The sequence below is a fragment of the Balaenoptera physalus genome, assembly GCF_965194825.1.
Source record: "Balaenoptera physalus genome assembly, chromosome: 14".
Lineage (NCBI taxonomy): Eukaryota > Metazoa > Chordata > Mammalia > Artiodactyla > Balaenopteridae > Balaenoptera > Balaenoptera physalus.
In genome coordinates, this window is record NC_138893.1 from 3,801,177 (window position 1) to 3,816,549 (window position 15,373).

A 15,373-nucleotide genomic window follows, 5' to 3' on the forward strand; every position below is an offset into this window, starting at 1 on the left:
TACTTTATGTAACTGCATACTGCTGCCTCCTGTGTTAATGCAATTTATTAATCCTTGTTACAACACACCTGCCCATCAAGGGCAGAGTGTGAAAGCTCGTACCTTTTTTCGTTTTTGTGAATGAGTTTTAAGAAATGCATACAGAAAAATTTGTCAGTAACTGATGACCTCTAACTTTGTTCAGGCATAGTCTATGGAAGAGAATACTTTTTTTTTTTTAATTTTTTTATTTTATTTTATTTATTTAATTTTTATTTATGGCTGTGTTGGGTCTTCGTTTCTGTGCAAGGGCTTTCTCCAGTTGCGGCTAGCGGGGGGCCACTCTTCATCGCGGTGCGCGGGCCTCTCACTATCGCGGCCTCTCTTGTTGCGGAGCACAGGCTCCAGATGCGCAGGCTCAGTAGTTGTGGCTCACGGGCCTAGTTGCTCCGCGGCATGTGGGATCTTCCCAGACCAGGGCTCGAACCCGTGTCCCCTGCATTGGCAGGCAGATTCTCAACCACTGCGCCAACAGGGAAGCCCGAGGATACATTTTTATTCAACTACTACTCACTTGCTAAATTTCTCATGGTGTATATGATCGCTAGCAACTCCTTCCCTCTCTCAGCCAAAATAGTTATCTTTTCAAAAAGAAACTTCTGATTAATCTCATAGAACGCCACCATTTCAAACTCACATAAGACAAACGCATGTTTTGTGTCATCATCAAAGATAGGACTTCATATCAGTCTTTCTCTGAATATTTTCTTTCAGCGCTTAATTTTGTTACTCTTCATGTCAAACTTGTATCTACTTCAAAATGTAACTTTGTTTCTGTGTATCACATTTTTGACACAAAAATGAATACTTGTTAACTATTATACTGTGAATACGAACATTTTTGTGTGTAATATAGATGGATTCTGAGGTGTGTGGACAGATATTGAAGATATTAATAACATAGAAGGGTCACCAGGAATTAGCCAGGTAAAAAGGTATTGCAGACATCAGAATCAGGCTGGATTTATGGGACGAGCCCAGGAAGCAGCCCTGAGTAGACTACACCCTTTGCAGGGTGTTCTGACTCTCTAGGGCTGTGGCTTCTCCACCCATACTGCATTCTATTAGAAAGAATCTGCCCAAAGGAGACGTGACCAGACAAGATCCTTTATGCTTTTTAAACTCTGTATTAAAATAGTGAAGCAAATATAATGGTCCCTGGCTGGGGTAGTCCTAGATAGAGCTGTGACCCAGGTAGTCTCCCTCACTCCCATTTCTGAAATGCCTCATGCCCTTCAAGTCCCCATGGCCTCTTTGGTAGCCTAAGTACCCAGTTCTCTCTATTCTGTTTCTTTCCAAATTTTTCATTCTAAAAGAACCCCTTAACCCTGAATGCCTTCCTAGGTAGCTGAATGTTTAACAAAGAAACCAGTAAAGGCGACAGTAGTGGCTGAATGTTTTCTTGTTACTTTCCATGAAAATACAAGGATTTTTCAATCTGAAAAGCTCAGACTGGATTTAGCTTAGATTCTTTACTGTGCTTGTACACTTTCATCAGAAAAGAAATCTTTACTTTAGAAATTTGCAACTTCACGGTAAATAGATTCACCCTGGGTTGTTTTATTGACACACACACATACACACACAGACTTATAAACATTTTATTTGGTGCCCTCTGCCTTTATAAATTAAAAATTTGAGAAGGCAATAACAGGGTTCTGTTTCTCAGTACTTTTTATCTCAACACATCCAACATATACACCACCAAAATTCAGTCAGGGATTAAGGCAGTGATTCTCAGGGGCAGGTTGGGAGGAGAAGAAATGGTGCCGTGAACCTTCTGTTCCAGATTTGCAAAAGCAACCCCACGGTTTAAGAGTATCGGGTCTCCACCAGGGTTTCCTCCTAACCCTGTCCAACTCAGGTCACAGTCTGTAATCATTTTTGTACTCAGTATAATATTTCTGAAGCATGTACCTTTTCCTGCCCTTTACAAGCGATGTACTTCAGAAAGCATCTCTCTGTCTCTGAAAAAAAATTTTCCCTTCCTTTTTCTTCTCAGCAAAGATCACAGCACCAAAAAGAAGTGAGACTATGATTGTCCCGTAGTTGAGTAGAGCAGGAGTGCAAAGGGATGGGCTGCTTGGATTTGCTTCCTAGCCTTGTAAATAAGGAGTTGATTATATCCCATGAGCTTCCAAATTCTTCCTGGTAAAGATGACATCCCCAAGCGGCCGACAGGTAGAACGTATGGTACCATTTGAGTCACTGGCTTCAATTTTAAAATAGTAATAATTAAATTATCAAGAGCTCTTTTCTCTCGTGGGGAAGAGACCAGAACATCCTGGTAACAGCCTGCAGCCTTCCCACTGGCCTGCTGACCCACCACATCTCCACCTCACTTTGTATTTGAAGTTCACCAAATCGGTTTAGACTAAATTGTGCGGCTGGCCACAGGGTTTAATGCTCAGAGTCGTACAGCTGAAATGAAGCCACTTCTTTTGCTTTTTAAAAGGATAATCTCTGGAAGCATTTTATTTAGACCACCCCAAAACACACCAAAGCACTGATTCTCGGAGGTACTGATTAGCAAGTAAATAGTTCAATTAGCTTTCTTTTAATGTGTGTAAAATCATGAAAAATGTTTATTTGATACATACTCATTTCACATTTGTTTCTAGAGCTCTCACTAGTTGTTAGATTCTTACCTGGGTGATATGTTCCTTGTCCTCACAGAATTCATAGTCTAGAGAGGGAGGCGCAACAATAAAAATGTAATAATAATAGCAAAATTTACTACTCATTTTCTCTGTGTCAGATACTGTTCTAAGCATTTACCCTTATTAATTTGTTTAATCCTATGACTATCTTATAAGGTTGATAAAATTAGTATCCCTATTTTACAGAAATTGAGGCACAGAAAAGTAATTACTCATGTAAGGTAACATAGCTAGTTGGTCCAAAGCCTGATTTTGACCCTGTGTATAAATAAATAAATGTAGAGATATTGACGTTAACTGAATTATTTACAAAGGTGGGAGTATAGAAGGGGTCTATAGCTGGTTCAGCATCACAGGAACATGAGAAAAAATTGGGGGCACGCCCCAAGATACTGCTAGATAATTAAGATGATCTCAGAGGGCCTTGATGTGCCAGGCTTAAGTTCTTAATCCTGTTTGTACTGGGAAGCCTTGACAGGTTGTAAACAGAAGATGATAAGATCAGATATCTGGTTTAGAAAGATCCTAGGAGACAATGCAAAGAACGAGTTGGTAAAAGAGTTTGGAGCAGGGGCCATTAGAAGGCTATTGCTGAGGTCCAGATGAAGAATAGAGAAGGCCTCAACTAAGGGGCAGATGGGATGTTGGTAAACAAGAGAGAAATTGAAGAAGTACTTAACAAGTACGAACAATAAGACTTGAGACCATGTGTATATAGGGACTAAGGAAAAGTGAGAAATTCAGGATGGATCTAAGGATGTGGCTCTGTAACCAGGTGGTCACAAGTCCCATTCAATGAGACAGGAAGTGAAGGAGAAGAAGCTGGTTGGAGAAAGAGCACCATGAGTTCTGTATTGGGTGTGTTGAGTCTTACATTACCTAGGGGCTATCTAGGTAGAGACAGCTAGTAAATGACTAAAGTTTTGGTCTGGGATACAGGAGGGGTGTCTGGACTAAAGGTACCGATTTGGACACGGTCAGAATAAATGTATCAGTTGAAGTTGTGAATGTGGACGTGATCATTGAGGAACAGTGTGGAGGAAATCAAAGACAAAATCCCTAGGATCAACGATATTTTAAAGTGGATGGAGGAGGTGGAAGGAAGAAGGCCTGACTGAGGGCAGGAGGGAAATCGGGAAAGAATATGACATGGATGCCAAGTAACTGAAGACTGTCAAGGAGAGTATGTCACAGAAGAGAAAGCACTAAAACACGTGCACTGGAGTGGCACTGGGGTTATTAGAAGGCAGTTTCACTGGAGTAGTGGAGATGGTGAGATATGGGGAAAATGGAAGGGAATGGTGAATAAAAATGGGGTTTTTTTTCAAGAAGCTTTAAGAGAATATAGACCCAGGAAAGGAGAGAAATATTTGAAAGGAGTGATTATTGTTTCCAAGTTTGGAAGTATGGCAGTATGTTAGTAGGCTAAGAGGAAGGTGCCAGTAGAAAGAGAAATGGTCAAAGAAGTTATAAGGGGTGTCAGAAGTGGGATAGGCTGGGTTAGGGATGGAGATGACAATTGCCTTATTTTTCTTCTATCATTATGGAAATACTCTTTCATAATCTTTGACTCTTCTGTAGTACCTGAGAGGATCTTTGTTTTGTTTTCCATTTTAACCCCACACTAATTTTGGAGGTGAACAATAAAGTAAAAAAATCACAGGAGAAATTTTTTCAACTTTTTTTCCCTTTTTAGCGTGCTAAGACGTTCAACTGTAGCACCTTCAGGAAATGAGATACTGAGAGTTTATTTTCAGAGTTTGTTTTCTAAAGGAAAAATCTCTGTCTGTTACTAAATGCAACTTTTCAATCTCAGTCAGTTTTATTGAACTAAAATTATGAAAAAGCTATTTATAAAAATATCTTACAGCCTGCCATATTATTAAGTAATATTTAGAGTAACATGTGACAAGAGAAAGGTATTCCCTAAAACAATAGTATCAACATAAAAAATTTGAAAACAAAAATTTTAACTGAAATAAAATCAGGGAATAATTGTAGTTGTGAGTGGGTGTGTTCACTGAGGAAGACTATGCCAAGTACAAGGAAGGCCAAAGACAGACTCGAGAGAGCACAGGTTTAGGAGGTGAGGAAATAGTGTGGATTTCCTGCTCCCGCTTTCTCAAACCATGTTGCATAGGGAGGCACTTAACTACTGCTCAGTAAGATCTCATGCTCAGGTACCACAGATCAGAAACACCAGCCTGAATATTCCATCTGTACCTGTTTGCTCTTCCTACACAAATACACCCTTTCAGTATTGCCTAAAGAAGATGACTTAACTTCAGCTTGTAATGATGGTATAAGTAGGCAACAGTGAAAAAAGGAAGCAAAGACTGCTCAGTTATCTGAACTATGACTGTTCCTTAGTTATTAAAGAAAAAAGAGTTGGTCTTTCCAAAATGTATTGCCACTAGTTGAAGGGAATTTCCCAAATCACATCTCTCTGGGCATGTTTGTGCAAGGTGCCATTTACCATGGGAACTTTGTGACCCTCAATGAATGGAGGAGCCCCAATTTTGGTTTCTCTGGATGAAAACTAAATCTTCCTGGCATGCATATGTATTTTTAATAAAATACTGTAGTGTTGGTGGAGCAGCAAGAAGACCAATGTCTTAGAGCAGCGTGAACAAGGGAGAGACTCGTAGGAGACGAGCTCAGAGATGTAATAGATGGGAGGTGGAGAGCAGGGTCCAGACCAACCACATCCTAACAGTCCACTGTAGTGACTTAGGGTTTTACTAGGAGTGACAGTGAAGCTATGAGGATGAGAAGAAACTGTACATTAAGGTACTTAGAATAATTCAATTTCTTTTAAAAATCTGATCAGTACAGTAGCACAGTAGCCATTGGAAACTGTTGCATCATTGCTTAGGCATGTTGACCAGAAACTTGAAGAGTTCCTTAATATTTAAAATTTTTAAATATTTTCTGTAATCTTTTGGCTTGGGATCAGTCCTCTGCCACTAACACTGGCAATAATGTTACTTCAGTCAATTAAGCTAATTGTACTGAGAACTGGTAGGAGAAAACTGTTTTCATGCCTCCCTCCCTAAGCAGCATTCTGATTCCTAACACAGTATCCTGAGTTCCTCAGTACCAAGAAAGAACCCTGCAAAGCAGGCAGGTGAATTCTGGTCCCCAAAATGGGATACCCTTCATTGTGCATGAAGCAGCTTTAGGGGTCCTAAGTCAGACTCATATACATGTGGTTACGGTGAGCTTATCAGCAGGGTCTGGTCAGTGTGGCTGCACTTACAGTTCAGTTCATGGAATAGAATCTAACCAGAGTCAGTTCTTTAGGGCAGCACATCCCTGCTGAGGTGTCTTCACCTTCCACAATCAGCTGTGTTCCGGACGTCCCCTTTTCAAATTCAAATACACCCATTTGCTGGAGTGTCTTAGTTAGTTTAGGCTGCTATAACAAGAATACTATAGCCTGGACAAACCTTTATTTCTCAGAGTTCTGGAGGTTGGGAAGTCCAAGATCAAGGTGCTGGTAGCAGGTAGAAAAGAGAAGAGGCAGGCCGTCTCCTTTCTCTTCTTATAAGGGCACTAATCCCACTCATGAGGGCTCCACCCTCATGACCGAATTACCTGCCAAAGGTTCCATCTCTAAATACCATTACACTGGGATTAGGGTTTCAGCATACAACTTTTAGGGGATACAAACATTCAGTCTGTAGCACAGAGTCACCATAAAGACACATTAATGCCATCACATACGAGATGCAGACACTTGAAAACATGGACCCCTGACCCATGCCCATTTAGAAATATTATTAAAAGTCTGTGCTCTCCCTTTCAGTGATCTGGTGCTGCCAGTGTCATCGTAAACAGAGATTGGCCATGGGCCCTGAAATTGTGTGGTGGAGTCTGTTACATTATGGCCATCTAGAAAAAATATCTGGAATATCCTTTTTTTAAAAACTAATTATCTAGAATATATATGTGTGTGTGTGTGTGTATGTATCTATATATACATACACATACATACATACATGACATATTTTTTAATAGATGGAATTTATAGCCCCTCAGGGATCAGTGGATATTAATTGGAGAAGCAATCCATTGCTTTGTCTAAATGAGTGGTTTTCAAACTGTGGGGCTCTAGCTAGGTAGGCAGAAGACTTTAACTAGAGCATCTATTCCTAGATCAAGTTCGTACATCGCAGACCTCCTGAACTCACACCAGCCTCTCCTGCTTCAGTGTTTCTATCCTTCCTATCTCCGTCATACATTCTGATCATCACCTACTGCTTTCATGATCACTTAACCACTTCACATTTTTTAACCTCAATTTTATGCTTTTAGAGAGTAGAGTGTTGAATAAATGCTAGTCCAAGTCTGTCCATTGAGCACGCTTCTGACCCTCTGCAAGAAGCCACTGGATCCTTCTGTCTAGACTGTCTGTTGTTCCATCTTTTCGTCCTATCTTGAAAAGTTGTTACGGGAATAAAATGAGCCGATGCTAGAGCGAGCACTTTGGGACATTTAGTAACTATTTCCATGTGAGGTGGTATTGTTATTTATACCTTAGATTAGCTCTGAGAATTATCAGTGACATTTGTTTTATATAGGGAAAAAAAACTCTTTCTGCTGCGTTAAGAAAGGTTAAATAACACTTTTGCTTCTATTTAGGATATCTGTTACTGAAAGTATACTTAGGATGTTTCTTTTTTTTAAAAAAAAAATATATATATAATTACAGATGGGATACACACCGCTACATGTGGGCTGCCACTATGGAAACATCAAGATTGTTAACTTCCTGCTCCAGCATTCTGCAAAAGTGAACGCCAAAACAAAGGTAAACTCCTTTCTCCTTTGTATCTACCAAGTCATTGATCTTGTGTGCAAGGAAGTAAGAGTCTTTTCTTCCATCTTCCTTCTACAGAATGGGTATACGCCGTTACACCAAGCAGCTCAACAGGGACACACGCATATAATCAACGTCTTGCTTCAGAACAATGCCTCCCCCAATGAACTCACTGTGGTAAGAGCAAAGGGCCAGCTAAGTGATGAGGGGGGAGCTGGGCCTGGGTGCTAGCGTCTTCTTACATTTTTTATTGGACAAGGTTGCTTTTTGACTTTCCATGTTTAGTAGGCATAAACAGAGCATTCAGTAGAATGAAGGGAAAAGGGCAATGACTCTTGTTATTGAAACTTTTGTTAATTTTTGTATTGTTGTGAGTTGTCCAGAGAGAGAGATGTGATTAATGTTTCCCACTTCAAAACTACAAACCCACTGCTACCCAGTAGGGAGTACATACATAAGAAGAAGCACGTGTTTGTTTCCTTGATTACATAAAACATTAAAAGCCTCTCGGATTCCATGTGTAGCAGCCCAGACTCTACTGTATGAGTACAGACAGGTTAGGTGGGTTTTGTGCAAGGTATGTCTTTAATGAAACAGCGTTTTGGGTATGACAGTGGGAGAGGACTGGTGAGACACTCGCCTTACGTTTGTAAAGGCAAATGTGTGGAAACACACAGGCGCTGAGACACGTGGAATGACTTGTAATTCCTTGTCCACGTTTCCCTCTTCCCAGAATGGAAACACTGCCCTGGCCATTGCCCGGAGGCTTGGCTACATCTCAGTGGTGGACACCCTGAAGGTGGTAACTGAAGAGACTGTGACCACGACTGTGAGTAGTGGATGCCAGACCTTGTAACCCCGTTACCCCAGGAGCCAGTTCTCAGATTGTAGATTTTTCCAGGCTTTGGGGAGATGAACCTTTTTTCCTCCATTCAGAAACTAAGCACCGTATTTCCAAATGCTGTCACCTCCTTGATGGCAGTCAGCAAAGCAAAACTCTCATTTCTGATGGGAAGAAAAATTCAAAACACTAAAAATACTTTTTCAAAAGTTATACCTTTCAAAAAGCTACAGAGGTTTTAGTTCCATAGAAAGCTAAATGTATTTCTTTATTTTGATATAAAAAATTTTTTTAATGAGATGTTTTGACATCCTTCTTTGGCAATGCAAGAAAGATGAAAACTCTAAGTTGGTTCTTTAAAATATTTTAACTCACAAATGATAATGGGTACATTGTCATCATTATTGTAAAAATATGTTTGCCTTGTTAGAGAAACATTAGAGATAGGATCCAAATCAGTTTTTCCCACCATGCTCGCTTCTCTTCCATTCACCTACTGGAGTTTTCCTAGGAAAAACAATAGGATGTTGTATTCAAACTTAAAGTAAATCTTTACCAGGAGGCCTTATTGCATCACATATTTTCACAAGCTGCCAACCTCTAGGATAAATCACTTCTTTGGAACCCCATCGGGTGCCTTTGAACCCCATCGGGATTTGGTAACTTTGGAATCAAGAGCAGATATTGCCCCATGTCAGAGGTTTACTTGAGTTATTCCTGACTGCATGACTCAACACACAGGCCCGAGATTGAGTCGGTACAGTGTCAGTTTAGGACTCTGCAACACTTGGAATTATCAGCTGTGCTTCCTTTTCTCATATGCCACCTTCCAACACAAAGAAGGCAGAGTTCACGTCTGCAGTCTGGATATACAGTGCTTCGTACAAAACACCGTGGCTTGAAGGATTCTGTTGCTACCTGCCGGTTGCGTTGTTTGGCTGTGTACAGGTTTTAGAAACTAAAAATTCAGCCTACGGATCACAAAAGAGAAATGCTGTCATTTGCAAAAGAGAAAACAGTAGCTTTAATGGACTAGAGCAAGGGTTGTCAACCAGGGCACGTTTCTAACTTTAAGATATAGCTGGAATAGAAATAAATTCCTACATATTGCTTTCATATACCTCTTGAGTATTTCATCATCTTAAAATCTATCATTAAATTCTCGAGAAAAGAGTTTAAATAAATAATGTTTATTAACCTTAATTTTATAGATATGCCGTGTAACTCTCTTGGGAGTAGGAAAGGAGAGAAGGACAAGGTATTAAATAACAGCCAAGTGTCACCATGCTATAAAAGATTTGAAGTCACTGAAATAAATATGTAAAACTTCTGTTTCAATGTTAGAGAATTGAAGATGGTATAATAGTTCAAAATATAAATCTTATTTGATTAAATGTCAATGATTTTCTCACCTGTTAGGGAAGTTCAAAATGTTTCTTTGATATCAAAAAGAGCTTTAGGAGAAAATAAAGTTACACACAGGGAAAGTAAAGTTACAGACTCAGGAAATGGACTGAGAGAAAAGGGTTTTAGGGCTCCAGTTCCTAGTGAAAGAATGTGCACGGGAGTCATGCCATTTCTCACTCAACATCATCAGCTGACTTGGTAGGTGATTTTCTGCCAGAGAGAAAAGACTACTCATGCTAACAGGAAGGTCCAGTTTGCCCGGTGAAGTAAATGAGGCTTCTGCCAAATGAAACACTCACATTGACTAGAAAAGAGTCCATTGAAGTCCCTAAGACCTAGTCCAGCACTGTGGTATTTGAGACTTAATTTCAAGCTGAGACACCACCTTGTCAGCCCTGCCTTTGCAGTTGCCTGTCATCTAGCTCAGAGAGGACTGACGGGATTCAGGGTGGGGTGTGTGCCCTTAAGCTAACTAAGCACAGTGCAGCCGCCCGCAGGTGGGTCTTTGTTCAGACCATTATGGAAGCCCCAGCGACCATTGTCTCCTTAAGCAGGCATCAGTTCTTCAGCAGCCTTAAAAAGAATACTGCATCTTTGATAGGAGTGCCATGTTGGATATGGCAATTCTGAGAAAGATGCTTTAGTTAATGACATTACAATCATGACAGAGTAGGAAACTGAGTGGCTAGAAGCGGATATTCAAAAGATATGAATTAAGCTATTTAAATTGCGTTGTTTAAAATTCCCTCAGTAGCAACGAGCAGACTACTTCTATCACTCAGATGTTGGTTTCTAACAGCATTCTCTAATGGAGGGAACCAGGGCTCCTTGGAGAAATGACAAAATCTACAACTGGGGCAGGAAATATACAAGATGAGCCTGGAACCTCTGGTAGTGCCAAAAAGTAAGGCCCTCCCTGTAAATAAATAAATAAACACATACACAAGATGATGGGACGTGTTAAAGGGACACAGGAATCCACTGAAAGACTTCCCAATGGCCAAAGCCAGAACAATTTGAACAAAAGAAATAAAATAGTATTGGGGTATAGTGCAAAGTATAAAATATATATCCATGAGTTCATACTGATACGGATAAATGATTGAATAACTATGGAGGAAGAGGCAGATTTCTCAGGCAAAAGAATTCCAAATAATTTATGAAAATACTTTCCCCTCCGAGAGGTAGATCATGATTCCCCACTGCTCAAGTGTGTCTGAGTATAGTAACTTCCCTCGGAAGAAAATAGTGTGGAGAGCAGGGGATATAGAGTACATTACAGTGGAGAAAGCTGACCAACACTGCTTCAGCCAGATGACCAAGTACAACGTCAACCCTGGTAAATCATGTTGACAGTATATGCCCTTGATGTGATGTAATGAAAATGACATTTTACCACAGTGGTCCTCCTCCCCAAAACATATAACCCCAGTCTAATCAATGAGAAAAACATGAGATGAATCTCAGTTAAGGGACATTCTACAAAATACCTGACCAGTTCACCCCAAAACTGTCAAGGTCATTAAAAACAAGGAAAGTCTGAGAAACTTAGCCATAGGAGCCTAAGGAGATTGACAGCGAACGATAACATGGTATCCTGGATGGGATGCTAGAACTGAAAAAGGATATTTGGCAAAAGCTAAGGAAATCTGAATAAAATATAGACTTTAATTAATAATAATAAATCAATATTGGTTCATGAATTGTGACAAAGGTACCATGCTAATATGTGTTAATCATAGGGAAAACTGCGTGAACACTCTCTACTATCCTCGTAATTTTTCTGTAAATCTAAAACTGTTCTAATATAAAATATTTATTTTTTGAAAATGTTCAATTACAGTATTACATGCTGGAAAAAATACAAAATAGTGCTTTACTTCAACATGACTTGTACCATTAGTCTTTTATATGCTCAGATTAAAAGAGGACTCATTTTAAAACTAAAACATATTAAGTCATTAATATTTTCAAACAAGTAATACTGTCAGTGTTCTTTGGATGGATACAATCTATCTAGGCGAAAAGTCATCGAAGAGCAAGTCAAAGATTCAGTAAAGCCTTTGCTCTGTCACACTGTATACCATTCTTTAAAATTTTGTGGCAGTTAAAATTATCCTGCAAATGCATTACCTCTAAAATATTTTCTGCAAACACATGGTTGTAAAAGTTATATAATTTATTGGAATCTCAATATTGTGATTTATTCTAGAAATTAAAACATACACATAGGAAGGGAAAACGAGAAGGGGCTGGCTTGGCACAAGCAATAAAGACATGCTTCTTGCCCATCATTTGGCTTCTCTTCAGCTAAGACTTTTAGTGGAATGGGGTGGCAGATCCATGAAGACCATGAAGAAGTATAGCAATGAACTAAGGGAGGCAGTATCTCTCTCCTTTTTTTCCTTTGAAAAGCTTTATTGGGGACCTAAAGCTTTCAAGCTGGTGCGCTTTGCCACTAGAATTCTTTCACCTTGTATTCGTTCTCTGCCATGTATATGATGAGGAACTTAGTGCTACGAAGGCGTAATTTTGATGTCATTTGTATGAGGGGGCCTTGAAGATATTCAACACACAAATCCCACAGTAAACCAACAGATGAATTTAGGAAGAAATGAATAGTCTCAGTAAAATGTCCTGTCTGCTCATACTAAAATGACTGCTTTCTTTGTTACTAGACTGTCATAGAGAAGCACAAAATGAATGTTCCAGAAACGATGAATGAAGTTCTTGACATGTCTGATGATGAAGGTATGAAAACCTCCTTTGAGTTCGTAGTAACAAAGAGTGACTTTGTATTTTTTTCCTGAAGAAAATTCATTGCAAAATGTTTTTAGAAGCATTAATATGTTTCGTTTTAGTATCAAGAGTATGCATTTTTCACACTTACATTGTTCACTTAAATCATGCAGTTCGTAAAGCCAACGCCCCTGAAATGCTCAGTGATGGCGAATATATCTCAGATGTTGAAGAAGGTATTTGTGAATTTTTATTGTGATAAAATTTAACTACCAGCTTTATCTTCCATTTCTTATCTTTGAAATGTAACCCTTCCTTGGTTACTAACTCTTCATTTTATCTTGCAATTATTAATTAATGTATCATTTAAACAACATGTATTTGGTATCACTGACTGTCTTCTTTTAGTCTCTTTGAATCCCCTCTCCTTGAACGCATTTTTCAATTTGAAAATGCAAGTGTTACTAACTATCTGGATTACTTTCTTACTATTTGTTTCTATTAAGCAGAAAAATTGTTTTTATTGTTTACATTTGAAAATCTAGAAAGTAAAATCTGATTAATGTTCATATATAAAGTATTTTTTTTAATAAAAGAGGGTTTATAAGGGAAGGGATCAAATGCCCATTCTAAGATGTACTCTAAGCTTTGCAGTGAAAGCTACTTTTGAACTTGAACTCATAATGAAAACTCAACCCGAACAAAACTGCTTTCAAAATGTAAGTTTTCAATATTGATTTCATGAAAGAGACAAATTATAGATGATTGTAACTATTCTTCATGTGCTTAAAAGAAACTACTAGTTTTCTGCCTTACTTAAAAATCAGTGCGTATGACCAGGTCATGTTATGTAGTTATATTAATGAATGACATCCTTATTGTTCATTGGAAAACTAGCATTTTTACAGTAAATAAATATGATAAAGATGGCAAATTTTGGCCTTTTTACTGAAATAATGAAATGTTTACTTAGAGTAGAATTTATATTATATTTATGTTTCTTTTCTGCATCATTTGACTCTCCCAAACAGTGTTCTGATTGCTTCTCCATTCTCCATCTCTCTTGTTGTATTTTTCTCTTGGATCAGTCTTTGTGCAGCTAGTCTTTCTCTGCCTCTGGGTTGGCTGTATTGTAATTACTGGTTCCTTCTTTGATTTGTCCAGATTTCATTGGAAACCTAAATAGTGGGAAAGCCTACCTGATCCAAAGTCACTTTAGCTTTTTCAGTTGCAATGACTGCCAAGTGTAAGTGCGTTGTAGCCAGGGATTGCCCGCCTAGGAGAGCTAATGTCTTGATGGTCATTTAGGGACCTGAAAGTACCTGTCTCATTGTTTGTAAATGTTGTTTTGATAAATATTAAAGGCTTCTACTCATCATTTTTCTTTCTTTTTCTGTAAACCGTCAACTATATGTTTACCTCTGTTTATCCCCCAGTGGATAATATTTGCATCATCATTAGGACTCTACGAGTAATATGCCTTACTGTCATATTATATTTTGCTGCTTTCTTATGCAACATTTTCAGAGTAATTTCACCTGTGCAGAAGATAAAAGGAAAGTGATGTTCTCACAAAGATGCATACACTCACAAAATATGGTGTCAAATGAAATTATTATGAGATATAATATGACAGTCACAGACCTAAAAACTTGCTAGTTTCTAACAAGATATCCTCAAATAGCTGCATTGATGAGAGGCCAAGTTTGAATGGACTATGTAACAACCTTATGCATGTGGATAACTAATTTCCAAAAAGAAGACATTTTGAATCTCTTCATTTGAAGATATTTCATTTAGCTGTTTAACTAGAAATGACAATCATTTCCTTTAGATTGATCTCAGCTTGGGAATTTGAAATGAATAAGCAAATTTTCATTCTCATTTTATCCATCTTTCTTTAAACTCAGCCCTTGCTTTATGGATGTGTCCAGGGGCTGTTGGAATAAAATGGCTCTTGACTTCATAATGTTGTAGCATTTAATGTTGAAAGGGAGTTGGTTAAAGGTCACTCAGTCTGAACAACCGTCACCTAGTGCTGGAATTACCTCTGTTACGAGATCCTATGCCCAAATGCGTCCATCATGGGAATTCCCTAATTCCCAGACTGCCTATTCCATGTGAACAACTCTGACTTTAAATATTCTTCATTTTAGGGAGCATTATTGTCACTGATTCAGGCCTTAACTCAGTGATTCAAACTGATCTCTTTGGCACTATTTACAACAAAAGCTGCCTCATTCATGTAACAATCCTTCTGATATTTAAAAATGCTTTTCGTATTTCTTCTCAGTGTTTCTTCCTCTGGGCATACTATTGGCACTTCCTTCCCCTGTTCCCGTACCATCATGGTCAATCTCCTATGTACATTTCATTGTGTCTGTATCCATCTCAAACTGAGGTGGCCAGAACCGAACACCATGTTCGAGGTATAGTCTGATCAAAGCAGAGTGTACAGGGCTATTGCTTTGTCCATAGATGATAAATACCAAAAATCTATGATTGAAGATGAAGATATTTCCAAGGTTATAATATATACTTAATTGACTCCTATTAATATTACTATCGGCTAATGTCCGTAAGTTTTGCTTTCATGAGGTCTAGTAAGCCACAGTAGCCCTTTATCACATATTTGTATCATTCTCTGCTGCATGAACTAGCATTTCTATTCTACTCCAAATCCCGCAACAAATCATTTTGAAAGTTAAATTCTAAAAGGATCCCTACAACTTTAGTCTTGCCAGGGCTTTGCCACTGTAGGCTGATTTGGTGCTGCCTGTTTCATTAAGCCCTTATGGACGGAGGCAAATGTCTATTTCTGTGAAACCACAGCATGTTGTGAATCTCCCTACATAAGAGCTAGTA

The 15,373-nt window shown here is 38.7% G+C and overlaps 1 protein-coding gene across 1 annotated transcript in view; it reads left to right on the top strand.

The window, feature by feature from the left end:
- Positions 1-15,373, top strand: part of ANK3 (ankyrin 3) — a 342,898-nt gene that overhangs the window by 204,424 nt on the left and 123,101 nt on the right. The window contains exons 19-23 of the mRNA XM_082424963.1: positions 7,414-7,512; positions 7,600-7,698; positions 8,255-8,350; positions 12,448-12,520; positions 12,682-12,744. Of these exons, the coding sequence (XP_082281089.1) occupies positions 7,414-7,512; positions 7,600-7,698; positions 8,255-8,350; positions 12,448-12,520; positions 12,682-12,744 (430 nt within the window). The remainder of the gene's footprint in view (positions 1-7,413; positions 7,513-7,599; positions 7,699-8,254; positions 8,351-12,447; positions 12,521-12,681; positions 12,745-15,373) is intronic.